This window comes from Heloderma suspectum, chromosome 2 (assembly GCF_057233095.1).
Source record: "Heloderma suspectum isolate Gila_16-S chromosome 2, 16-S_ref, whole genome shotgun sequence".
NCBI lineage: Eukaryota > Metazoa > Chordata > Lepidosauria > Squamata > Helodermatidae > Heloderma > Heloderma suspectum.
In genome coordinates, this window is record NC_139459.1 from 373,840,890 (window position 1) to 373,868,309 (window position 27,420).

The 27,420-nt window shown below is 46.1% G+C and overlaps 1 protein-coding gene across 2 annotated transcripts; it reads right to left on the reverse strand.

Annotated features, from left to right (window-relative positions):
- Nucleotides 1-882: 882 nt before the first annotated feature.
- Nucleotides 883-26,748, reverse strand: LOC146356159 (uncharacterized). Of its 2 annotated transcripts, XM_084831369.1 has the most exons (6): nucleotides 26,555-26,748; nucleotides 23,556-24,040; nucleotides 23,236-23,365; nucleotides 17,699-17,784; nucleotides 17,429-17,549; nucleotides 883-12,340 (listed from the first exon to the last, which is right to left on the reverse strand). In XM_084831369.1, the coding sequence occupies exons 2-6, from the start codon at nucleotides 23,967-23,969 to the stop codon at nucleotides 10,707-10,709; spliced, it is 2,385 nt and encodes a 794-aa protein (XP_084687495.1). In that variant the 5' UTR covers nucleotides 23,970-24,040; nucleotides 26,555-26,748; the 3' UTR covers nucleotides 883-10,706. The 2 variants fall into 2 exon arrangements, with proteins under 2 accessions (XP_084687495.1, XP_084687496.1); XM_084831370.1 differs by lacking the exon at nucleotides 26,555-26,748 and having other exon boundaries at nucleotides 23,556-24,051.
- Between the last annotated feature and the right edge of the window lie 672 nt (nucleotides 26,749-27,420).

Sequence of the window (27,420 nt, forward strand, 5' to 3'; positions counted from 1 at the left end):
GGTGTGATATCTGCCCCCCTCCCAAGGGAAGGAGAAATGGCTTGAAAATAAAGTGTCTGAGGTAGATTAGGCCTAGAGACCAGGCCTATGTGAGGAGCAGGCCTAATCTGCCTGAGGCACTGGAGTTGGGCCATAAAGGCTGCTCTTTGTTTTCAAGGCATGTCTCCTTCCCTTGTGGGCGGGGACAGATTTTAGCAGTCCTGACAGAAGCCAGCTACTTCCAGGGCGAAATCTCCGCCCGTCCGAAGGAAGGAGAAATGGCTTGAAAATAAAATGTCTGAGGTAGATGAGGCCTAGGTGAGGAACAGGCCTAATCTATCTCAGACACTTGCGTTACACCATTGAGATACACCACACTTGAGTTACATGGTTCTCCTTTATTTTCAAGACATTTTTCCTTTCTTTTTCTCAGCTATTTCCAGGGCTAAAGATAAAAAACGCTGGCTCCTTTTTTAAAAGGGGGAGTCAAATGAAATATTTCCCCCATATACTGGCATGTCACATAAGAGGGTGATTTGGGGGGTGGGAGGTGAATTTGAGTCAGAAAACCAGCTCTAATACTAACCTTGCTGTCTTTACTGCCCTTATCTCCACTCCTACGTAATCTTCATTGCCAGCAAAGCTACCATACAGGAAACTGCAATGCCTGACGGAGTGCCTGTCCGCACACTACGATGAACATCTGAGGCCTTCCTCCAAGTGCCTCTTCAGAGGGGGTTTCGTAAATGGCAACCAGGGAGAGGGCCTTCTCCGTGGTGGTCCCCAGATTGTGGAATGCTGTCCCACTGAGCTCTGCCTGGAGTCAACATTGTCATCTTTTTGTCACAAGGTTATGACGGTCCTGTACTCCCAGGCATTTTTCTCAATTTTTTTTTTATCAGGTTCAGTATCTTACTGTAAGTGTTTTAGCTGTTTAAAATTGTTTTTACATTTTGCATGTTAAAGATTGTATATTATGTTGCGACTTGTAATTTATTGTGTCTTGTAATTTTTATGAACTGCCCAGAGTGCTTTGACTATTGGGCAGTATAGAAATGAAATAAATAATAAATTATAATACACAAATGGTGAATTTCCTGAATTTTCTTTAACAAATACATTTTCAGTCATTTTAATGAAGCCGTGCAAAATGAACACATATAAAATTAGGGCATTTTATGCAAATCTGTGTGCTCTTCTGTTCTATTTTTTGATGATACATTTCCTCTTTTATGGTGATGTGTAGTTGGCCACCCTAGTGGGAGCATTATGAAAAAGCACAGTTTCTTAAGACTTTAACTTCTTGTATCCTGGTTCTTTTGGTTCAAGCACTGCAAGAAATACCTATTAATATGAATGGCTTCTAGTGCGTGACCATTTAAAAGAAGAGTTTATGTTTTGCTTGATATCCTTGAACAGCCGAAAGGTCAGCATTCACATGACTCTTTTGTCTCCTTTAATGCCCTAACTCAACAACATATGCTTTTGGGTAAACATGCATAGGACTGAGCTGGAGAGGTTGTTCATCTATTTTGATATTCTGGGGATAGAACCACTTGGTTAGAAATGGGGCTGGCATCAGGCAGGGCCGGCCCTACCATGAGAGGCAGCAGATGCTGAGAGGCAGCAACCAAGGGTTGGAGGAGAGAGCTGTGTGCCAAGCAGCCTGCCCTCTGCCCCCTAAGCTAGTCTGCTGCCTTCAGGGCAGTGGAGGGTGCTGTCCCATCGCCAGTGTAGAAGAAATGGTCCAGCTGGCTTTTGTACATGTCCAATCACTGCTTTGGGGCAGGGGGGCGGCACAGCATGGCACAGCAGGTGTACGGACTCAGTGAGGCCACACGTTGTGAGTAAAAGGAGGAAGAGGAGGAAAACTGCAGGCTCGTGAGAGGGCAGAGGCAGCTGTTCCTTCACTCTCGATCTCAAGGTGGTCCTTGCCCCCCTGAGAGCAACAGGGCGAGGGAACAGGGCCCTCCAGATGGTTTTGCTGACTGCAACTTTCATTATCCCTGACCATTGGCCATGCTGGCTGCAGCTGATGGGAGCTGTAGTCCAAACCCTCTGTGGGAAGAGTACCAGGCTGGGGTAGGGCCTTTCAGTGGATGAGGGGAGGTTTGCACTCGGAGGCTTCGGTGTCCGCTCCTTACAGCCACCGCTCACCTAACCTCCCATACAGCTACAGAGAGAGGCTGAAGAAGTGGCTTGCCCTCTGGGGAGTGTCTGCTGACGCCTTTCACTCTCACGAGGGAGGGGAGAATCAGGCCCATTAGCAGCAAGGCTGCCCCGCACCCCCCAAATCTGGAACCGGCCATGGATGCAAGTTGCAAATCTCAACTGATGCGGGCATTTGGGGGTTCTCCTTTAGGATGGGGCACACAGCGAGTATATGTTCGCAAGAGTGCAATCATATACACGACCCCTGGCAAATAACTCCCTTTGCGTTCAATGGGGCTTACTCCCAGGTAACCGTGTACAGGCTTGCAGCTTTGCTATAGTCAAGCGTGCTGCCCATAACCAGAGGGGAACAGCACTGTTCTGTTTAGCAGCAGCAGCCAGTGAAGGCTGGTGGCTCCGATTTCGGTGGGGCTCTGCTTCCATTCTGGGTTTCAGTCAGCACCACCTCAAACTCTAAAAGGGCTATCCAAGGTGCTGACCTCATTTTGGGGACAGGGTTCCAGCACCCTGGATAGCTCCTCTAGAGCTCTGGCTCCGCTCCGGGAGGCACGCAAGCATAGCCGCCACCACAGTAGCGACACCACTCCGTAGGAGCTGCATCTCCCAGCGTTCAGGCAGGGCGAGAGGCACAGGCTCTCTTCGTCCGAAGGACATCATCGCTCTCTAATTGTCCAAATATGCTTTTGACTGTTTTGCTTGCAACCATTAATTGTATTGACTTTACTAGGCATGATTGCCTTTATCCTTGTCAGAAATCATTAACTGGAGACAGCGTGATATATAAGTAAATCTTGGAATCATTGTTTGAATTTTTATATAAAGCTTGGAACAAATTTGGCGTATTTCATATTTATGCTTTGCTCCTCACAAGCACTGTTGTTGTTCAGTTGTTAAGTCGTGTCCAACTCTTCGTGACCCCATGGACCATAGCACGCCAAGCCTTCCTGTCCTCCGTTCTCTCCCGGAGTGTGCTCAAGTTCATATTCATTGCATTGGTGATGCTATCTAGCCATCTCATCCTCTGCCGTCCCCTTCTCCTTTTGCCTTCAGTCTTTCCCAGCATCAGGGTCTTTTCCAGAGAGTTTTCTCTTCGCATTAGGTGGCCAACATATTTGAGCTTCAGCTTCAGTATCTGTTCTTCCAATGAGCACTCAGGGTTGATTTCCTTTAGGATGGACTGATTTGACCTCCTTGCAGTCCATGGGACTCGTAAGAGTCTTCTCCAGCACCACAGTTCGAAAGCACCGATTCTTCGGTGCTCAGCCTTCCTTATAGTCCAGCTCTCACAGCCATACGTTACTACTGGGAAACCCATAGCTTTGATGATACGGACCTTTGTCAGCAAGGTGATGTCTCTGCTTCTGACTATGCTGTCTAGGTTTGCGATAGCTTTCCTCCCAAAGAGCAAGCGTCTTTTAATTTCATGGCTGCAGTCACCGTCTGCGGTGATCTTGGAGCCCAAGAAAATAAAATCTGTCACTGCTTCCATTTCTTCCCCTTCTATATGCCAGGAAGTGATGGGGCCAGATGCCATGATCTTAGTTTTTTTAATGTTGAGTTTCAAATCGGCTTTTGCACTCTCCACTTTCACCCTCAACAAGAGGCTCTTTAGATCCTCTTCGCTTTCTGCCATTAGGGTGGTATCGTCTGCGTATCTGAGGTTGTTGATAATTCTCCCGGCAATCTTAATTCTGACCTGTGATTCATCCAACCCGACGGTTCTCATGATGTACTCTGCATATAAGTTAAATAAGCAGGGTGACAATATGCAGCCTTGTCGTACTCCTTTCCCAATTTTGAACCAATTGGTTGTTCCATGTCCGGTTCTTACTGTTGCTGCTTGACCCTCGTACAGGTTTCTCAGGAGACAGGTAAGGTGGTCTGATACTCCCATCTCTTTCAGAATTTGCCACAGTTTGTTGTGATCCACACAATCAAAGGCTTTAGCATAGTCACTGAAGCAGAAATAGATGTTTTTCTGGAATTCTCTTGCTTTCTCCATGATCCAGCGAATTTTGGCGATTTGATCTCTAGTTCCTCTGCCTCTTTGAAACCCAGCTTGTACTTCCGGTAGTTCTCGGTTCGCATGCTGCTGAAGCCTAGCTTGTAGGATTTTGAGCATCACCTTGCTGGCATGTGAAATGAGCGCAATTGTACGGTAGTTTGAACACTCTTTGGCGTTGCCCTTCTTTGGAACTGGAATGTAAACTGACCTTTTCCAGTGTTGTGGCCACTGTTGAGTGTTCCAAATTTGTTGGCATATTGAGTGCAGCACTTTAATTGACATTACTGCACCTTTTTTGGTCCTTTTGATCTTGAGTTTACACACACACACACACACACACACACACAAACCTTCACTCACTTCAGATTGATTTTGGAGGTATAGCCCCACCCTTTAAGACCACAATCCTACACACATTTATTTGGGAATAAATCCCATTGAACTCCGGGTAGACTTGTGTGGTGTTACTGGTTAGTGTTGGATTGCGGCTTTGGAGACCCAGGATCTACTCCCCACTCAGCCATGAATGAAGCTCAAGGGAGGACGTTGGGCCAGTCACTGAATTCTCAGCTTAACTTACCTCATAGGGTAGTTGTGAGGATCAAATTGGGAGGAGGAGGTGGCTCATCTAAGCCACCTTGGGTTCCTTGCAAGAGGAAAAAAGGTGGGATATAAATCTAATAATAAGAACGTTGATGTATAGGGGTTGCACTGTGTGCAGGTCAAGAAAATAAGCTTTACACATAAATTTTAACAGGTTAAAGTGAGTCTTTCTGCATTTCATTTCACTTCAACATCTTTTTTTACCACCACTCCACCATAGGAGTGAGTGTGTGTGTGTGTGTGTGTGTGTACGTACAAACACACACACACACACACACACACACACCTACCTGTACCTCAGGACACTTCACGTGGACTGCAGTGCACAAAAGGTTATGCCATAATAAACGCGTTAGTCTTTAAGGTGAAAATACAGTTCTTTATTTGCCCCAGTGAGCGAGAGGGTGTAACCAGGTGCAATAAATTTGAAAGATTTATTTAAAATTCCAAGCAGAAAAGCAATGGACGTTTTTCAACATATGAAAGATAAACACATGTTATATATACAAGAAATAGGAAAAGAAAATACATGGAAACGATTTCTGGAGGAGAGTAAATGCAAAAGAACATTACATACAGAACTAAAATATGAAACAGGTAATGATTACAGAGAAAGTACAATCGTAACTAGAAATCACAAGATGGGGTAACTGTTACATGCAAAAGATTAACTCTCACTAGAGCCTGTTTGGAAAGCAATATACAACGAACTATATTACAGCCTCAGGTGAAAGAGATATGATATCCAAAAATGACTGGCAGGCAAAAATAGCAGCAATCTAAAGGGTTACTTAGCTCTACCTAAACTCCCACCTGTCCAGACTAGTTAAATGCAGCTCCTAAAGTTTCCAACTATATAGCAGTATAGCCTAAAGATTAAAAAGGGAGGGGAGAAATTTGTATAGCTACCTTAGGGGGGGGGGGCAACATGCGGCCCTCCAAATGTTTCAGCTTACAACTCCCATCAGCTCTAGCCAGCATAATCAATGGTGAGGGATGATGGGTTTTCCCCTCCATTTTATTCCATAGCTACCTTTAGGCCTCTATTCCCAGCATACCTGGATCGTCATAAAGGGACCTGAATAACAAAAGGTGCCACAATACTTTGGGGGGTTTGCTGCAGCAGACGGACAGCTGCCCATCTGGAAATGGATTCTTAGAGGCAGCTTCCGGCTCCTCTGCCCAGGGCTGGCCTTAAGGGTAGCCATGGTTGGGCATCTGTTGAGGGCCCACACCCCAGCAGGGGCCCATTGACAAGACCCCCCTGGACTCCTCTTCACCATTGCAACCTCTTTGTTCACCTGCCTCTTGCTCTGGCCCAGACAACGCAGTGGTGAGAAGAAGGAGCAGCATGGCCTACTTGCTCACTGGCTCTCTGCCTGTCGAGCAAGCAAGTGGCAGCAATGCTGAGGAAGAGGAGAAAGAGCAGTTAGTGGCAATGGTGGCGAGAAGGTAAACTCACTGAAGGAGGGGGCCCATTGTAGTTGTCTTGCCCAAGGGCCCTCAAAAACCTGAAGCCGGCACTGCTCCCACCCCACACCTTCAATGGGGCCTTTTATGTTTTTCTAGGCAGGATCTCATGACCCCCAAATGCATTTGGATGCAGGAAATCAGAGGGGACGAGGTTGGAAAATGCCAAACGAGCAGTGTCCCTAAGTTGACATGCCCAGACTTGAAGCCCAGGCAGGGAAGGGGGCAGGCAAGCTACAGATGGGAAGGGTGGGAGCCCCCCGCTGGTGCATTTCTTCCAAAGGGGGGGTGGCCTTTGCAGCTGACCCATTCAGGGAGCTTCTCCCCTCCTCTCTACTACTAGAAACCTTCTACATTAGGGGTCCCCACATCTGGTTAAATTTGGAGGAGTGTCATGGGCAGCTCTCACAAAATGGCAGCCCTGGGGGAGGGGCTTGCCCATTCACAACATGGCTGCCACAGTGGGTGCAGCTAGGCACAGAACATCCATTTCACAGAAGACAAACTGACGAGACAAGTCACTTGGCCCAGAAACTGAGTACAAGGCCGAGGTGGGGTCTGAGCCCCAGATGACAAACCACACATTTCCCCCCTGCAAAGCACAAGAAAATGCCCATTTCACAGAAAGCAAACTGCAGGTGCTCAGAGAAACACACACAAAGGCAAAATAAGCTAACTCACACAAAAAGCAAAGCACACACATATATCAAAGACAAAACACCCCCTTTAGTCCGTCCCCGTCCCCCCAAATGCAAGAGGCATTCTTGGACTCATAGAATAGTAGGGTTGGAAGGGGCCTATAAAGATGGTGCTAGAAACGAGGACTTCACTTTGCAACATGCCAGCCTTCCAAATAAAATAATACATAAATTTAAAATAAAAATCAGGAGGGGCAGGGAGCCTGGCGGATGCCAAGAGGCTTCATGATAGGCCCCAGCCCTACAGTAAATCCCACCCTGGGGACTGAATGGAAATACACCCCCTTGGAACAGGGATGGACTTAAACCGGTTTCAACCTGGTTGTCATTTCTATTGTGGTTGGAAGGAATCTGACTAGTTGCTCTTGAAGAAAGAAACCTAAGCAGAGGCAAGTGGGGGTTGTCAATGTAGGCGGGGCGGGGGATATAATTAGGGCATCTGGCATGGAAAGGGTTTGGTATTTTATTTTTCTCTCCAGCTGTTGTCTGAAGCCACTTGCCCCACTTTGTTGCTTTTGCTCCTCTCCCTGGAATTCCAGTTCAGTAGGTGCCCCGGCTAAAAGACATTTGCAGCTCCCAGATATATATCAAATGGCTCCTGATCAAAATGGCTTCTCTTTCAGTCAATGGGGAAAAAAAGTTTGCTTTGTCAACTGAGTGGTGAAATGTAGTGGCCAGACAGAAAACCAAGTATGGGATATTTGTGGGTCCAAAAAACAACGTTGTGGGCACATGTTTGGATTTGGAGGGGGAAGAGTGCTTGCACATAAAGTGTTAAGGTAATTGACACTTGGAAGAGGGGAAGGTAATGGGAATGAATGACTTTAGGGGATTACTAGATTTGATCCCATTCATCCCAGATTTCTTTTTACTGTGAATTGGTTTTTCATAGGTCTTCAAATAAAACATTCAGTTTGATATTCCCCCTGGGTCGTTTCAAACTTGGAATGTTTTTCAGGTGATTATCCCTACCAAGTGCATGAGAGGATATTCATATGTCACCGAAATACACCTGTGTCTCACAGTGAAATGGAACTGATAAGAACTGACAGTGAAATTGAAGGTGCTCCAACACTCTTAGCGGAAGAGAGCCGAACTCTTGAAATAGATGAGCAGTTGTCAGCATATCATGCACAATTCACTGGCCTGCTAACGTTTATTAGTGTGTCACCGTTTTCGGTAGCTTTCCCCCCCTAAATTTAAGCCATTTAAAGGAAGTACATGCTATTATTTTTTTAAAAATTTACAAGTATTCCAATAAAAATGTCTACATAATATAACATTAAAGTCGCATTAAGTGTGTTAATTCCCCCTCCCTCAAATATTTCAGGTCAAATACTTGTGGTGTATTGGGACCAAACAATGACATGGAGTATTTTTTAAAAGCTTTGTTGTTTACTATATATAAGTAAAATATTCATGCTAAATTAGATAATCTCTCTATAGCACCAGAAAATTTTCTGATGCAAATCAACCTATGCAAATTAGCCTGTTTTGCCTAGGACAATTTTCCCAATTAAAAATTCCCCGGAATTCCCACATCACTAACCCTGGGTAATTGCCAATGAAATTCATGCTTCAGGGGTTTGAACACCTGCCCTAATACTTATACCTACACATACTGGTAGTACAATAAGATTGTGATGAGGGTTAAGTAATGCCTCTTCCAGGCAGGATCCAACTGCACCAACACCAGTCAAGTAATATCCTGTCTCCCCGACATGGAGAGAGAGAATTGTCTTTCTGAAATTCATGCCCTTGATTGAACAAAGCAAAAGGTTTAGAGTAGTACATTTCCAAGGTGTCACGCACGTGTGTTGTTTTTGCTACAGAGAGTAAAGTGCAGCAATCAGAGAAGCAATGTAAAAAGTGACCTCGGGGCAAAAAATCACTGAAAAAGAGGTGTCTTCACTACTCGGCGTCACCTTTATATTTTTTTTCTTTCTAATTATTATTATTTAATTGTGTAAGACATTACATAAATATCATCCAGTACACAATATCCTTCAACAAATGATCAAAGAAATCAAAGAATATGGATGGACATTATCACTACAATTATCATTCCAAAAGGTGACAAAAACACTCCATCTTTCAATAAACCTATCTTCAAACATGTGTTCTTCTCTAGCCATTATATAGTAAATTAAGTTCAGTAAGTTAATGGTTGCAGTTTCCCAGATCTTAAAAAAAACAGACAAAATCAGACAAGGGAGGGGCAGTTTCTATAGTGTACAGGTATACATGCATACCTGGGAGTAAATCCCATTGAAAATGGAGATTACTTCTGAGTAGACTTGTATAGGATTGCACTGTAGAAAAGACACACACACACACACAAATAAGACTGGATGAATTTCCCCAGAGCTAACGTTCAACAGTGTGTGGTATACCACAGCCTTTCATAAGAGTTATTGTCAAATGCCAAAATAAAATAAAAGCTCATGCCAAAATAAATTGCATGTCTTTAAGATGCCTTCTGCTACAGCAGCTTATGTCTCTTTTCTGAAATTCATTTATGCAGCCACCTCTCCTGCGTGGGTCCTTTGATGTGAAAAAGAGGTTTATTTATTTTTTACTATTCTACTTCCTTTTACCCCACCTTTCTACACATCTAATCAAGGAGACTAACAACATAATAAAGAATAAAACAACAGAGCAACATTAAAATATCCACACCAATTTAGCGCAAAGCAGCAAACTAAAGATCAGAATAAAACCGTAGCAATGAGAAAAGCGACATAAAAAATGACACCACAAAAGTCCATTGCGGGGAGGGGGGGGAGTCTCTGCTGCTTGTCAAAAGGTAAGCAGTGATGAGGCTGAGTAAACCTCCCTCAGCAAGGCAGGCAATCGTCCTTGGCACCACCACACAAAAGGCCCTGAACCTTGTGCCCACCTGCCACACTTCAGGACATGGAATTATATGCTCACTACAGTCATCAGCTTGGTAGCATCGTAGACCAATCACAGCTCCCAAAGGGTCTTCAAAGCCAGTTCTATACTACAAACATCCAGCGTGAAAAGGGACCAAGGCAAGAGTGATGGAGACCAGGTCTGGTTGCACAGGCGGTCCACCAGTTGATGGTGGTACAAGACACTTCCAGCCCCCATCACTACCTGATTCTCCAGGAGCAGGGCTGGATCTAGGAAAATCCCTCAGGCTATGGATCTGATTTATAAGGAATAGTGTAACCTCACCCAGAACAGGCTGAACTTCTGTCTCTAGATGAACAGAACCCCTGGGCCACTTAACTCCATTGTGCCTGGCTTAAGCATCAGTACATTCGCCCTCATCCACTCCAAAACCAACGCCAGGGTTGTATTGGGAACAAACCTCTTCTATGCTCCTTGCAAATCTATAGTTTCTCCTCTGTGAATTCTTGGGTGTCAACTGCAGCTTGAGCTCTAACGGAAGCTCTTTCCACACACCTCCAAACATTGGTATGATTCCTCCCATGTGTGAATTCTTTGATGGGAAGTGAGGCTTGTGCTCAAACGGAAGCTCTTCCCACACTCGAGGCATTTATACGGTTTCTCTCCTGTGTGGGTTCTTTATCGCTTCTTAAAAGTTTGATAGGTCTTTACAAAATCAATACAACAATTAAGGTTTGGCATGTTTTTCTCCTTTGTTATTTACTTGATACGTTGTAAGCTTTGTGTTTTGAATGAAGCTCTATTCACACTTCTGCACTTTCTCTTATCTATGGTTTCTCCCATGTAAATTCTTTAATGAGAAGTAAATTCTTTTCTCTCCAGCTGAAGCTTTATCCACACTCTTAGCATTTAAATAGTTCCTCTCCTGTGTGACTTCTTTGATGTAAAGAAAGGGAGTTAGCCCAACAGAAGCTCTTGCCACACTTTAAGCACTGAAATGGTTTTTCCCCTGTATGAATTCTTTGATGGCAACTGAGGTATTTGCTAGTACTGAAGCTCTTTCCACACTCCAAGCATTTAAATGCTTTCTCTGCTGTGTGGATTCTTTGATGGCAAATGAGGTATCTGCTGGTACTGAAGTTCTTTCCACACTCCAAGCACTTATATGGTTTCTCCCCTGTGTGAATTCTTTGATGTGAAGTAAGGCTGGTGCTTCTACTGAAGCTCTTCCCACACTGTAAGCATTTAAATGGTTTCTCTCCCGTATGTATGACTTGATGCAAAGTAAGGGAGTTAGCCCAACAGAAACTCTCTCCACACTCCAGACATCTAAATGGCTTCTCTCCTGTGTGAATTCTTTGATGGGAAGTGATGTACTGCCTACTACTGAAGCTCTTTCCACACTCCAAACATTTAAATGGTTTCGCCCCCATGTGAATGCTCTGATGTGCTGTCAGACTTGTGCGTCTACTGAAGCTCTTTCCACACTCCAAGCATTTAAATGGTTCCTCTCCTGTGTGAACTCTTTGATGGTAAGTGAGGTGCTGCTTGGTAATGAAGCTCTTTCCACACTCCAAGCATTTAAATGGTTCCTCCCCAGTGTGAAGTCGTTGATGGTAATTGAGGCTTGTGCTATGAATAAACCTCTTTCCACACTCCAAGCATTTATATGGTTTTTCCCCTGTGTGAATTCTTTGATGGCAAGTAAGATATTGCCTAGTACTGAAGTTCTTCCCACACTCTAAGCATTTATATGGTTTCACTCCTGTGTGGCATCGTTGATGATAAGTGAGACTCGTGCTATGAATAAACCTCTTTCCACACTCCAAGCACTTATATGGTGTCACTCCTGTGTGACGTCGCCGATGGTATGTGAGGCTTGTGCTATGAATAAACCTCTTTCCACATTCCAAGCACTTAAATGGTTTCTCCCCTGTGTGGATTCTTTGATGTGAATTAAGGCTGGTGCTTCTACTGAAGCTCTTTCCACACTCCAAGCATTTATAGGGTTTCTTCCCTGTATGCATAATTTGATGTAAAGTAAGGGAGTTTGGCCAAGAGAAGCACTCTCCACACTCCAAACATTTAAAAGGTTTCTCCCCTGTGTGGATTCTTTGATGGCAAGTGAGATATTGTCTCGAACTGAAGTTCTTTCCACACTTGGAACATTGAAATGGTTTCTCCCCTGTGTGGATTCTTCGATGGCAATTGAGATACTGTCTCGTACTGAAGCTCTTTCCACACTCCAAGCATTTATATGGCTTTCCTGCTGTGTGAATTTCCCAATGAGCAATAAGGCTGGATTTACAACTGAAGGCTTTCCCACACAGAAGGCACTGACTCCATTCTGTTTCTATTTTTTCTTGGACTGGGATTTCACACACTAGGATTTTCACATCGAGAGAAGCAGAGGATTCATTCCTCTCCCCTTTTGCTTCAGTTTTTGTTCGGGGCTCTTCCCGCTCTTCACCGCTGGCTGTTTCCAACAGCAGCCTGCATGGCTCTCCTTCAGTCTCAATCTCTTGTCCATCACCTCCTGGAAAGACAAGAGAGACACACAGCCTGAAACCAAAGATGTAATGCAGTTAACTCCTGTGTGAATAACAGAAAGTAAAAAAAGATGAGAGGATCTTGCCATGTATTAAACCAGTGGCAAAGAATCTCTTTTGTTCCGGGGGCCATATGAGCTCCAGGGGACGACCTACTAGCAGTTGGCTTTAACACGCGTGCACGCGCACACACACACACCTTCCCCATTCATAGAGACAGTGAGGTGTCAACAGCAAACTTGGCAATGAGGTGGCCAAGCCTGCAAAATACAGAAATATGGCAAGACAAGAGAATATGGATTTTGGAGGATTTTGATGATAAATTTATGGGGTATGAGGGAAAGGAAATTGAATTTGGGAAGGTCCTGAATTTGAGGGACAAACTAACTGAAGAGCTGGAAAGTATATTAATGAAGAGGGGAGCAAATCCATTGAACAGGGTGGACTTGGGCTAGTCCAGAGGCCCCCAACCTTTTTCGACCCGTGGGCATGTTTGGGAATTTGAGATACTGCTGTGGGGACCAGCACAAAATGCCTAATCAGTTTATCGCCACTTTGGCATCTACCTTTCGCATCTATGGATCTAAGGCTGTGTCTTATTCAGCAAAAACTTTAACTTCATGTCTGTTGGACACCTCAACGTCTCTTTAATAAGGGACTGTCTAATTCAGCTAATTGCTGGTGGTGCAATGTAGCTAATGCTTCTTTTAAATGTATGTTTTGGCAATGTCCATTAGTTGCTTTCTTTTGTGGGGAGGTTATTACACAGAAAATGTTTGTACTGTAACGCTCTTTAATATTCACTGATACACGCACTCTTACATTATTTGCCTGCTTCATGGAAATTAACAAATGGTCAGCGTGAATGTAATCTCTGCGCTCTTTTGACAGCTCAACGACTGATATTACAACGTTGGAAGGATAAACACTCGCCTCCTATAATGCAATGGATTGAGGAGTTTACAACACTTTCAGTATTTGGATGTTTGGTCCACTTTTGTTGAAGCCCATGTATAATTGCTAGAAAGCTGTATGCATTTCATACAAATCCATGTATGTATATTTAAAAATTTGGAAAAATAAATAAAAAATAAATATTTTTGACTGGCCACGAGCACCTAGTTGGGAACCCATTCGCAGGCACCACACTGGGGATCCCTGAGCTAGGATATGTGTGGGAATATTAATTTGTTTGCCTTTTCTAAAATAGCTGTTTTGTCTGGGGCCAAAAGATGGGTCAAAGAGTGACTTGGGGGCTGAGACCCCACCCCCCCAGCTGCCTTATGTCCATTTAGGAATATAGGAACGTAGGAAGCTGCCTTATACTGAGGCAGACCATTGGTCCATCTAACCCAGTATTGTTGACACTGACTGGCAGTGGCTCTCCAGGGTTTCAGGCAGGAATCTTTCCAGCCCTACCTGGAGATGCCGAGGATTGAACCTGGGACATCCTGCATTCAAAGCAGCTGCTCTACCACTGAGCTACAGCCCCATCCCCTATATATATTTATATACAGATATAAATTAACATATATACATTTTATACAGATGTGTGTCCAATGGGCCTGGGCCCTGAATTTTTTAAGTGTCTAGCAATACCCAGGAGGAGGAGGAGGAAGAGGAATTGCTGTGGGTCTCTTGTCTTCCTCTAAGCAGCATACTGCATGAGGAAAGCATGGCCCACATTCCCAACACTGCTTTTAAAGAATCTGTCCAGAACCCAAGGGAGTGGTACTAGCACTGTAGATGTCAGGAGTTGAGGAAGACTCTTGTAGCGCAACATCACCCTCTGGCCACTTTCCAATTCTGAGAATGGTTCCCATGGGAATTTGGACACAAAAGTGTTTGTTTTATGGCGCCGTTTCTTTCAAAGGTGCCATAAAGGTTGCCTCCATTTGGTACTGGTGAAGGGCGGTTTTACACATAAGAAGAGCCCTGCTGGATCAGACCAAGGGTCCATCTACTCCAGCTTTCTGTTCACACAGTGGCCAACCAGCTGTCGACCAGGAACCCACAAGCAAGATACGCGCGCAACAGAACCCTCCCGCCCATGTTCCCCAGCAACTGGTATACACAGGCATAGTGCCTCTGATACAGGATGTAGCACATAGCCATCAAGACTAATAGCCATGGATAGCCTTCTCTTCCAGGAATTTGTCTAACCCCCTTTTAAAGCCATCCAAACTGGTGGCCATCACTACTTCCTGTGGAAGCGAATTCCACAGTTTAACTCTGAGCTGTGTGAAGAAGCCCTTCCTTTGATCTGTCCTGAATCTCCCACCAATCAGCTTCATAGGATGACTCCGGGTTCTAGTATTTTGAGAGAGGGAGAAAAATGTCTCCCTATCCACACTCTCCACACCCTGCATAATTTTGTAGACCTCTGTCATTAGTTTCCCCTTACCCTCCTTTTTTCCAAGCTAAACAATCCCACTGTTGTAACCTTCTCTCATTTGGTAGCTTTGGGCCACTCACTCCTCCCACTCCTCTAAATTCCTGTTTCAGCTTGTTAGGCAAACGTAATTCAAATGTCAGGCTAGAATTGGTGAGTGTTCACTTCAAAGTCCTGCTCGCTCATGCTTACTGGATGACTGGGGTGGCTGGGGGGCGGGCAGTCACTCCTTCACAGCTTCAGCTGCCTCACAGGGCTATTGGGAGGTGGATCAAATAGGCATGGGATAGAGGTCTCCAACATTTATGGGTCAGTGGGCACATTTGGAATTTTAAGAGTGTCACGGGCACCCTCACAAAATGGCTGCTATGGTAGCTGTGGCCAGTCACAAAACACCCCCCACGAGGCAATCTGGTGAGACTAAAAGAAAAGTAACGTGCCCAAAAACCTAAGTACACGGCAGACACAAAGCCACCAAACCAAATAAAGTTGGTGCTGGCAGGGAACCTTCGCTTGGCATCATGCCAGCCTCCCAGTTTTAATTTTTAAAAATCTTAAGAAATAAAAGTAAAAACCAGGAGAGGCAGGGAACCTGGTGGGCACCAAGAGAGGTGTCCACAGTCACATGCATGGTGTCAGGATTCTTTTTGCCCCCATTTAACTTCAAACGCCAAACACAGACAAGAGGCTTCAGTCTACAGCTTTTAATCCATTACTTCACAGTGTTATACAGATGCAAATTCTCAGTGATTCTCAGTCTACAAGGAAATGCCTTCAGGGAGTTCAAAAGGTAGTTATGAAAGTTGCCCGCCGTTTGAAGAGGAAGGCGGTCTCACTAGCCTACCTTAAGGGGCGGGGGGAGATCTCTCTCTCGTGAAACTTCTAAGCGCAGTCTCTCACGCAAGGCCAATTGGGTAGACCATCTAAGTTCCACCCCAGCCTTCTCCCTCTTCGATCTGTGTCTGCACCTGGCATCTATTAAATCAGACACCCCAAACCCCGCCTCCCCCTGTTCGCTATCTCTCACAGGGGGGGACAACCCTCCTCCTCCGCCAGCTGGACCTTTGAAACCTGAGGAGCCTGTCTAGTCATGTCTGGACTAGCCTGGGAAAATACCTCCCCCATGTATGGTGTTTCTCCTTCAGAATCTGAACTGCTATCCCACTCTCTGCAGTCAGAAACACCCCTGATATCTGGTGTGGAGAATATGGACAGGGACACATTTTTCTAGCTCTCTCAAAATACTAGAACCCAAGGGGGTCGTCCCATGAAGCTGATTGGTGGGAGATTTAGGAAGGATAAAAGGAACTACTTCTTCACACAGTGCACAGTTAAACTATGGAACTTGCTACCACAAGGTGTAGTTATGGCCACCAGTTTGGATGGCTTTAAAAGGGAGTTAGACAAATTCCTGGAGGAGAGGGCTATCCATGGCTACTAGTCTTTATGGCTATGTGCTACATCCCGTATCAGAGGCACTATGCCTGTGTATACCAGTTGCTGGGGAACATGGGCGGGAGGATGCTGCTGCACTCATGTCCTGCTGGTGGGTGGGCAGCTGGTTGGCCACTGTGTAAACAGAATGCTGGACTAGATGGACCCTTGGTCTGATCCAGCAGGGCTCTTCTTATAGTCTTATGTTCACACTGGTGCTCACAGACACCACACTGGAGACACCAGGAGTAGAACTCTTGACCTCATCGCCCTGAGCTCCTTCACAAATGGGCAGGACAAAAAAAATAATAAATAAAATTTCTCCAGGAAGACTAGAAGTGGGCCATCAAGAGTAAGAATAGCATTCCCCTTTTTTGGGTCCCACCATCTAGAATTTATTTATGTATTTATTTAATTTGTACGCTGTTGTTGTTGTTCAGTCGTTAAGTCATGTCTGACTCTTCGTGACCCCATGGACCATAGCACGCCAGGCCTTCCCGTCCTCCGCTCTCTCCCGGAGCATGCTCAAGTTCATATTCATTGCATCGGTGATGCTATCTAGCCATCTCATCCTCTGCCGTCCCCTTCTCCTTTTGCCTTCAGTCTTTCCCAGCATCAGGGTCTTTTCCAGGGAGTTTTCTCTTCGCATTAGGTGGCCAAAATATTTGAGCTTCAGCTTCAGTATCTGTCCTTCCAATGAGCAGTCAGGGTTGATTTCCTTTAGGATGGACTGATTTGACCTCCTTGCAGTCCAGGGGACTCGTAAGAGTCTTCTCCAGCACCACAGTTCAAAAGCATCGATTCTTCGGCGCTCAGCCTTCCTTATAGTCCAGCTCTCACAGCCATACGTTACTACTGGGAAAACCATAGCTTTGATTATGCGGACCTTTGTCGACAAGGTGATGTCTCTGCTTCTTACTATGCTGTCTAGTTCGTACGCTGCCTTTCTGCCAAAAAATGGCACTCAAGGTGGCTGTACTCTTAAAAGGCTACCAAGGCTGGAAGGGGAGGATTCTGGGTGTTGAAACACAGGACAAGTGCAAATAGAGGCTAACAGCACAGTCCTATGCAAGTCTACTTAGCAGTGAGTCCCACTAAGCTCAATGGGGCTTACTCACAGGGAAGTACACCAGGCAGGAAGAGGATGACACAGGGTGTTGCATTGCAAGAAGAGTGCAGAAAGGACTACGATATAATTTTTAGCGCATGTAAACTGATTTCATTAATCAAGGGCAAGAGGGAGCCTTACCCAGAGAGGCCACGATCCCACAATTCTCCTCCATGACTTCCCTGTGCAAGGTCCTTTGGTCTGGATCCAGCATCGCCCACTCCTCCTCATTGAAATACACAGCCACCTCCTCAAAGGTCTCCTGAAAGAAGAACCAGTTCCTCCTTACGGTTAATGCAACAGTCTCCTCCCTTCTAAGCAGAACTCAAAGGTATACAGTTAAGTCACAAGAAGCCTTAACAGAAGATTCAGGCCTTCCCCTGTCCACCTCTCCAGTAATCCCTCCTGTACCTGCTCCAGTGGCACAAAAGCTGTTTCCGTTGCACCAGAGAGATGAGATGGGCTGGTTGATCTTGGTGGCATCACTGCTCCATCTCCTGTGAGGGGCACAACAGTGTTAGGGAGATTTATTCATGAATTATATCTTTTTTCTCATGAACATTTTATTTTATTTCGAAAGAACCAAATAAAGGCAACAAAAAGAAGAACATACATAATAATAAATTAAAATCATGAAAGGAGCTAAGGAAATCACTATTTATCAATCTTAGGGCACAATCCTAAGTAGATAGGCGGCCGCCTCCAACCTCGGAGGCGACCACCTACCCAAAGCAAGGCAGGAGAGGCACAGGGGGATCGTTCCCTCCGCGCCTCTCCTGCCTTGCTCTTTTTCGCTAGACAGCCATTTTCGGCTGTCTAGCGGCAGGGGGTCTGGCCAGGAGAGGAAGCTGCCGCATGACACATAGGATGTGTCGTACGCGGAGCTCCGTTCTCCCCGCCCCGGAACTCCCCCCAGCCCAGCTCCTTTTCAGACGCTCCGCACTGATCTTCCAAGAGCGAAGGACGGGGCTTCTCCAAGGCAGGGTGGATGAGTGGGGAGGTCGGATTTCCGGGAACCGACCACAGAGCATGGGCTCTGAGGTCGGTTCCCGGAATAGAGCATATCCTATGGCCCGCTAGACAGTGTCTAGTGGGCCATAGGATTGCTCTAAGTCTATAACAGATATGCTTATGGAACTTCTACAATGAAGCGACCTAAGTAGGAGCTCAATACCTAATGAAAGTAAAATACAAGTTCTGCAACATACAAAAGGAACATGCGTAAGTATGTCATTTTGTGTGTTTGTGTGTGTTAATAATAAAAAAAAAATACAGGCAGCTGTACGTTGTTGGAACTTTATTGAAAGTTTGAAGTGCCTGAACATAGGAAATGAATGGAAACCCTGGTGCCGTATTATCATTCTTTGAGTTAGGATTCCTTGCTCGCTGCACTTGCTGAGTAAGTCATACATACTCATAGTCTCCCAGTTTTTATCAATCCACAGCTCTTGAGTTGGTTGCTTTGGCGACTTCCAGCTATACGCATAACTTTGCAGCTGTATACAATTGCTTAAGAAGGTCTTTATGCAGGAATCCCGGATCATTAGGTTCAAAAAGATGAAGCCGCAGGGCTTTAGGAGTGACCAGTGGTCTAACCTGAAGAAATTCCTGACAGTAATCAGCAACCATGTTCCAAAATGCCCGCACTGTAGAACATTCCCATCAAAGATTGCTTGCTTGCTTGCTTGCTTTTCTGTACCGCCCAATAGCCAAAGCTCTCTGGGTGGTTCACAAAAATTAAAACCAAAAAGCAGACAGTAAAACAATATAAAATATTGCATTAAAACCGCAATATAACAATACAACCAGAATAAAACCAGAATAAAACCTAGCAGCAATGCAGAGATTTAAAATGCAGATTTAAAACAGCAAAGCTAAAAGACTAGAAAGCTAAAATGCTAAGATGAAAATATGAATCAATGTGACCACACCCCTTCCAACAATATTGGCTATAATTTGGATGTATTACACGCTCGTTTTCTATATGCCAGTATTTCTATGTGGGTTAAAACCTTAAGGTTATAAACCAGGGAACATTTGTATACTTTTTAACTCATCCCCCACCCCAATGTGGCGGGAGACACCTCCTGCGCATGACGTAGGGTGGCCATGAAGAAATTCCTGATAATAATCAGCAACCATGTTCCAAAACTCCTACACTGTAGAACATTCCCACCAAAGATTAAAATATGAACCAATGTAACCACACCCCTTCCAACAATATTGGCTATGATTTGGATGTATTAGATGATGCCTTGCAGGAGTAATGTACCACCTACTCAGAAGTTTGTATTGTGCTTCCTTTATATTAGTATTGATTGATAAAGAGGCAAAACAAGTCCTTTTAAGCATATCTGACTCCTGAAGTGGCTTACGGTTGAAGCCAACACCAACGTGCAATCTAATTAGCAATTTGGGGTGGCTTGGGACCAGGCTTCCTGAAAGGCCACCTTTGCCCATATGAGCCTGCCCAGGTTTTAAGGTGTTCGGGGGAGGCCCTTTTCTCAGTCTCACCACCACCAGAGTTGCATTTCGCGGTGGCACAAGAGAGGGCCTTCTCAGTGGCTGCTCCTCAGCTCTGGAACTCCCTGCCACAGGAGGCCAGCTTTGCTGCCTCCCTCTATTGTCCTTCCACCGGAAGGCAAAGACGTTTTTATTCAAGGAGGCCTTTGATGTTTAAGCTCGCCTCTTACTGCAGGGTTTTTTTTAATTTGCTGGGTGCCGTTTATTTCTTTTACGGTTTTGTTTTTAATTGTGTTTCAAATGTATTTGTTTTTATGTGAGGTTTTAATTAAGGCTTTGCATTCAATCTACATTTTATTGTTGGCTCCCTTGAGTGCCATTTTTGGTTGGAAAGGTGGGATATAACTGAATAAATAAGGGCGCAATCTTATGTATGTTTAGACAGAGAAAAGGCCCACAACTCCCAGCATTCCCCAGCCGGCCAGGCTGGGAGTTGTAGGCCTTTTCTCTGTCTAAACATACATAAGATTGCGCCCTAAATGTGTCTTATACTCAACTCTCCAAAATAAACAGAGGTGTTTTAGACTGTACTGTTTTAGATTGTACAAGCATAGCCATTCTTGTTTAATGCTCCCCAGTATCCTAACACTATAAGGGCACAATCCTATCTATGCATGTTTAGACAGAAAAAAGTCCTACAACTCCCAGCATTCACCAGCCAGCCATTTAGATTTTTTCTGTCTGAACATGCATAGGATTGTGCCCTTAATGTCAGGGGGAGGGGGGCAGAAGGGAAGCTTTTCTTGTCGTGGGGGTACAGTCCAGCTTTGAAGCTCTTTCCTCCACAGAGAAGGCGCTGTGGATGAAATCTGGGGTAGAGGATTTGTCAACCTTCCACTGACATTTTATACTTTCTATGTATTTTGCCATGAAATTTTATTTTATTTTGAAATAAAGTTAACAAAACTAACGCAATCAAAAGAAGAAGAATGTACATAATAATAAAGCGAAATCACTAAAGAAACAAAAGGCATTCACTAATTAAAGATCTAAAGGAGCGATCCTATGCAGAGAGGTGGCCGCCTCTGAAGTTGGAGGTGACCATCTATCCAGTGCAGGGTGGGAGGAGCGCGGAAGGGATCCTCTCCACCGCACTCCAGCTACCCTGCGTTCGCGGCTAGATGGCTGTTCAGCTGCCTAGCCATGGGACGTCGGAGCGCGGGGCGGGTAGGCCAGACGATGCATAGGAAGCGTCATACCAGCACTCACGCACTCCCTGCCGCTAGGACTGCCCCTTTTGCCCCGCTCTGCGCTGCTCTTACGAGCGCAGAGCCCGAGGACGATCCACGACGCCTACCAGGGGGCGAGGCAGGGGCAGGGCAGGGGGCAGGGAAGCAGTTCCCCGGGCTCCGAGGTTGGTTCCCAGAAATTGACCAGTCCTACAGCCATCTAGCTACTGACTAGCAGCCATAGGATTGCACCGTTAGTTTGTAACCGATACGCTTGTGGAACATCTACAGTAAAACGGCCCAAGAAGGAGCTCAATACCTAATGACAGAGTAAAAATACAATTTATACAACATACAGAAGGACTGCGTGATACTTTGTGTGTGTTATTTTGTGTGTATGTGTTAATCAGAAAAATGCAGGCAACTGCACTTGGTTGGAATTTGATACACAGTTTTCTCACTCACCCAGGCAAGCAGCAGAAGCGCGGGCCTTACTGAGCTCCCGGTAGCCTACCTTACCTGGGCGGTGTGCTGTGTTCAGCTAGGTGGGTCGAGAGTGGCCATGCCTGACCAAGACAAACACCTGTCTGCTCACTGTCAGTGTGACTCCTGGATGGAGGTCTGGCTTTTTGCTGGCCTGCTGTAATGATTTTGTATTTTTGTACACACTTGGTATTTCAGCGGCTGTTTTCCCTGCATGCTGGGAAGTGCCTTTCTTCTTTGCGTTCCTTGCCTCCTTCCCATAAAGGGAGAAAGAGGCGTTGCACACGAAGTGGCCGATGCCCTTTTGCTCCTCTGTCAGAGGAACCGTTTCTCCTTCGCGTGCCGCACCTGCTTCCCCCAGGAAAGGGAGCAGATCGTGCAAAGACTGGGTCAAGCCAAACTAGTCTCTGTCGCTCCCCATCAGAGGAGAGACAGGGGCTAGTCTGGCTTGGCACTGCTGCACGTGGACTCCCCTAACTGCAGAGGCCTGGTCCCTGGCCAAAGTGCCGGGTGGAAGATCCACCCGGAGCTTGGGGCAGGAAGCAAATGATGTCAGGGGTATGTGCCCCCCGCACGATGTCCTACGGCCCATGGAGGGCTGGGTGGGGAGCCATCCTGTCCCCTGCCATCCAATAGTAGTTCTGCACCTCTATTCTAATAGTTGAAACAAAACATTTGCTGGAGAGCAGCACTTTCCCCGCTTCATCTCAGGGGAACAGCAGAGACAAAGTACTGTGCGTAGCAGGAAGTCAAAGGGGAAATTTACTGATTGATTTGATTTGTACCTGGCCTTTCTACCTAAAAGAGCACGCAAGGTGGCTTGCATTTGCAAAACTGCCAGGGTTTGTTAAAGCCCAGCGTGTTTCGGCAATACAGTTTCCTTCTTCAGATTTGATTCAGGAACGCTTTAGAGCAGGGGCGGAGAACCTCTTTCGGCTCAAGGGCTGCATTCTTTCTGGGAGAAGCTTTTGGTGGCTGCGCTCCAGTCGCGAGCGGGGCCAAAGCAAAAGGGGCAGGGGCAAAAATGCCAGCACATTTCAGCTTACAGCCAGTAACAAACGCCTCAGGAGAGGCATCCCAACCTTTTAGAATGGGGGTAGACTAGACAAAAACAGGGAAACCACACAACAACCTATGGTGGGAGGAAAGGGGGTGGGGCCAGGGGAACGCCAGAGGCCTGGATTGGGACCCCAGGAGGGCTGGATTGGGACCCCAGGTCTGACATTCTGCACCCCAGCTTTAGCGGCAAGAAGCACATGCTACCTCTAGTATCAGAGACAGTATGCCTATGTATACCAGCTGCTGGGGAACATGGGCAGGAGGGTGCTGTTGCACTCATGCCCTGCTTGGGGGCTTCCCATGGGCAGCTGGTTGGCCATTGTGGGAACAGAACGCTGGACTAGAAGGACCCTTGGTCTGATCCACCATGGTTCTTCTTACGTCCTTAAGCATTTTACTCTCATTACCTGTATGTATATATGTATTCATTCTTTCATTGCTATTTATATCCCACCTTTCCAGTAACATCTTACCAAGGCAGCTTACAAGTAAAACAACAATACGTTAATAAAAACATTTTAAAATCAATATTAAAATAAATAAAACCAGGGACTCTTGAAGGAAACTCTATGTCTAAAACACGTTGACCTTTAATAAACTCTGGCGCATCTGTTGATTGACGTCTCCACTATATTGGAATCTAAAAACAGCCCGCTTCTTTTAGGCTTACTCAAGAGGGGAGACCAAGCAGGAAGATGGCCCCATAATCCTTACCCAGTGAGGTGCTACCTCCGTCGCCCTCCTGTACGATCCACCCAGACGGCGACCTCTGTTTGGCGTCCAATGGAGCCTTCTTTACCTCAGGGATATCAGCGGCCTTTTCCACAAACAGGTCCTGTGAGGTCTTGCGAGGATCATAAAGAAAGAGACAGGGATTAGAAAAGGAGCAGTATAGGACAAGGCCTGGGTGCTGGGTGAGGCCTCCCCTTCTTGGATGATTTCCAGAAAAAATGGTGGGCAACCAGTGAGGACTATTATAGCATCTTTGAAAATACTGTCAACCCCTCAAAACTGCCAGGGTGAAATGCTCTCACCTGCTGCTCTTCTTGCTTCTCCTCTTCTGCCTGGCTCAGGAGGAAGCCTTCTGCCAGGGCCACCGCCTGGGAGCTGGTCTCCGGCCCACATTCCCTCACCCAGCTCTCCATCTCCAGGGGCAGGACGGCCAGGAACTGCTCCAGGATCACCAGGTCCAGGATCTGAGTCTTGGTGTGTTTGTCTGGCTTCAGCCACTGACGGCAGAGATCGTGGAGGCGGCTGCAAACCTCTCGGGGCCCCTCAGACTCCTGGTTGCGGAACTGCCTGAAGCACTGGCGCTGGATGTCGGAGCTGAGGGTCTCTTCACCCGGGGCCTTCCTCATTATTGTTTTCCGGAATCTTCCGCTACTTACAGCCTGAATGGTCTGAGGGGCTTTCCTCGCTTCGAGGCTAGCTGGGTCTTGCGTGTCCATTTTCGATCTGTGCTCTGAGGCAGCCTCCAACAAAGGGGACAGAACCCCTCCCTCTTTGGCCAGTTTTGATCCTAGAGAAAAGACTGGCCAAGTGAGTGAGGATACCAAACCCTGCAAGCCAATAAGATGTCCTGCGAATTAAAAAGCATTAGGGCACCATCCTATGCAAGTTTAGACAGGAAAAAAGTCCTACAAAAAAAAGCTATGCTGGCTGGGGAATGCTGGGAGTTCTAGGACATTTTTTCTGTCTAAACACACACAGGATGGTGCCCTTATTAACACTTGTGAGGCAGGATAATATCATACAAGTAAATTCCAACTGGCTCCTTTCCTGGTAGGAAAGGCAAATACCATCACTGAAAAGAGAAACTACAGACCCAATGCAGGGGGAGGGAATATTGCTCCTCCTGTCCCCCACATTTCAAAACTGTAATACAAAGCAACACTGGTTTGTCCTTATTTAGTAAATCTCTCTTTACACCAGAGGTGGGCAGATGTGGGAGGTCTGGGGGCCACGTTTGCCCCCTGACACCCCCCACCCTTGCAGGCTGCCATAGTCCATGGGATGCCCTGAAAAATGTTGTTTTTTTTAAAAGTGATGGTTTGCTGCCAAAAATCGACAGCAAGCTGCTCCATAGTGCTACGGAGCACTGAGAAGATCAAATTCAGCTTGTAAACAAGCTAAATTTGACCCTTGTAGTGCTCCGTAGCACTACAGCTGCCATTTGGGAGGTGGGGTGGGGGGAATTCCTTAGCTGATATTTTCTCCCCAGAGCAAATGTAGCTTGAAACAGAAATATAGTTTGAAGGAGCCTGCTGGCTTTGCATAGAGAGAAAGAAAGAACTTCTCCGATCTGGTTGTTGTCGAGAAATCTGTCACTTTCTGAAGAACCGATGGCTGAATTTTGCTAGTTCTCCCTATTTTCTCCTCATCCCTTTTTCTTTTCACCCCTTTCCCCTTATTTTTAGCATGTCCATTAGACGGTAAGCCTGCAGGCAGGACATGTCTTGCTTTTTAAAGTTTTGTACAGGAGCTAGAAAACGTTAAGCATATAATAAATGAAAACACATATCCGGGTTTGGTTTCCTTTCAAGGTTGGGATCCTTGCAGCCTTAAGGCATTTTGGTAATATTTGGGTTTATTTACAGATATAGGCACTGAGAGCTGCACTGAGCATATAGACAGTGGCATTTGCTGCTCGTAGAAAGTGCTGTATTAATTGCTAATGTCTATATGCTCAGTGCAGCTGTCAATGCATATTATCTGTAAATAAAGGTCTGATCCCCCATAGAGACCTTTTCATAGAGCTGTCTCTCTTTCCCAGCATCTTTTATTTGTTCCTTATCCTTTATACCAAAGGTGGGCAACTTGTGACCTTCCTTCCTTCCTTTTTTGAATACATTGCTAATCCGTCCAATAACTAATGTTCTCTGGGTGGATTACAACCAGATTTTTGGCCTACATCTCCCATCAGCCCCAACTAGCAAAGCCAATGGTGGGGGATCATGGGAGTTCTAGGCCAAAACATCTGGAAAGCAAGAAGTTGCCACCCCTGCTTTGTACACACACACACACACACACACACACGCACACTAGGCCTGTTCGCACTCCAGAACAGCTCACTGTAGCTTTATTTACCCACCAGGGCTGTCACATCATACTGGGTTATTTGAGGGTTGTCTCAAACAACCCCTTATGCCTCGGTTTGCAAAACGTGACAAACCACGGCCAGCCGGGGACCCACATACACCACGCAAAAATGGCGCCCGGCATGACCTGACAGCCCCTGAGGGTAAAGTAAGCCATTGTGGGATGTTGTGGTATGCAAACCAGGTCTCACACACACACACACACACACACACACTGGTGGTGGGAAAGTACACCCTCCTACCCTAATAGTTTCCCCCCAACACAGAGCACTCCTGACTCTTAGGACCAATTTGTCATCCATCTCCCTAGCAAAAGGAAGGTTTGGCCTCTATGGAGCTTTCAGCAGTCCTTTGGCCCCATTAAATCTTTTTGGTCCAAACCCCAGATTTTTATTTTCATAGCAATCGTAGCAGAGAGTTTTGGCTACTGGACGGTACAGAAATTTAATTAATTAATTAATAACAACAAATAAATCCAATAGCACACTTCTAGCAGAGCCTTCCCCAACCTGGTGCCTTCCAGATGTGTTGGTCTGCAACTCCCATTGGGCAGGTGGGGTGATGGGACTTGCAGTCCATCCCATCTGCTGGGCACCAGGTTGTGGAAGGGCTGTCAGGAGGAAAAGAACAACCTGGGAGGGAAGAGCTGCAGGGCACATCTCCCAAGGGGTGAAAGGCGGGTGACGTGTGTGTGTGTGTGTGTGTGTGTGTATGTGTGTCTTTGGCTCGCTCTTCTCAGCCCCCAACTCCTTGCCTTTCCTCTGCAGTCCTTGGCTGAACGCTGAGCCGGGCCTCCCCCCCACACACACTTGGGGGGCTGCCCACGCCCTCCTCCCTTCCCCCATCTGGCCGGTCTCGCCCCCTTCCTCTGGAGCTCCTGAACCCAAATGCACAAAGGGATTGCGTGCGTGTGTTGGGGGCGGGGGGAAACTCACCCAATCCTCCTGGGTGGGAAGGACAAAGGCCAGCTCCCCCCCCCCCACAGAAGGGGGGCTGAGCAGAGGTGGGTCAAGCTCAGCCCCTTCTTCAGGCTGGCTGTGGGTTGCAGCAAGAACCAGCTCCGGCCTCCCCGCACCTCTGCACGCACCAACCTGCAGCTGCGACCGGAGATTTACAAGGCAGGATGGGGAGGTGCATTTGCTGGAGGGCCCCCACTCCTCCTCCTCCTCTCCCCCCCCCAAATTTCCTTCCTCTCTAGGAATCCATCTCGTTTAGTCCATTTAACCCTTTCAAGACCAAGCCATAGGCGATATGCATTTGATGGAAGAAGAAGAAGAAGAAGAAGAAGAAGAAGAAGAAGAAGAAGAAGAAGAAGAAGAAGACGGGGGTGGGTGAGGGGGGAAGAGGGGACTGGTTGGTGGGTGGGTTGGTTGGTTGGCTGGCTGGAATAAGAAAATTACATTACTAAAGGATGGCAGAGAGAAAGGTTATGCAGCAATATCTGAAGCTATGAGGGCATTTCCACTCAGCCTGTTCCAGTGTAAGCGTTGGATCAGGAAATTCGTGGAGAGGAAATATAGGGCTGCTCAGGGTGGTGTATCACGTTAGCCTTATTATTATTATTAATTTAAATTTCTATACCACCCAATAGCCGGAGGTCTCTGGGCAGTTTGCAAAGATTAAAAATATAAAAAATACAATATACAGAGATTAAAAACCATTTACATAAAAAACACATGAACAGACAGTATACACAAAAGAAACATATATCTAAAACATCTTCAAACAAACAATCTCAAAAACAAACAACCATAACCATAAGACAGTCCAGGATCGATTAAACACTTACCATATACTGCCG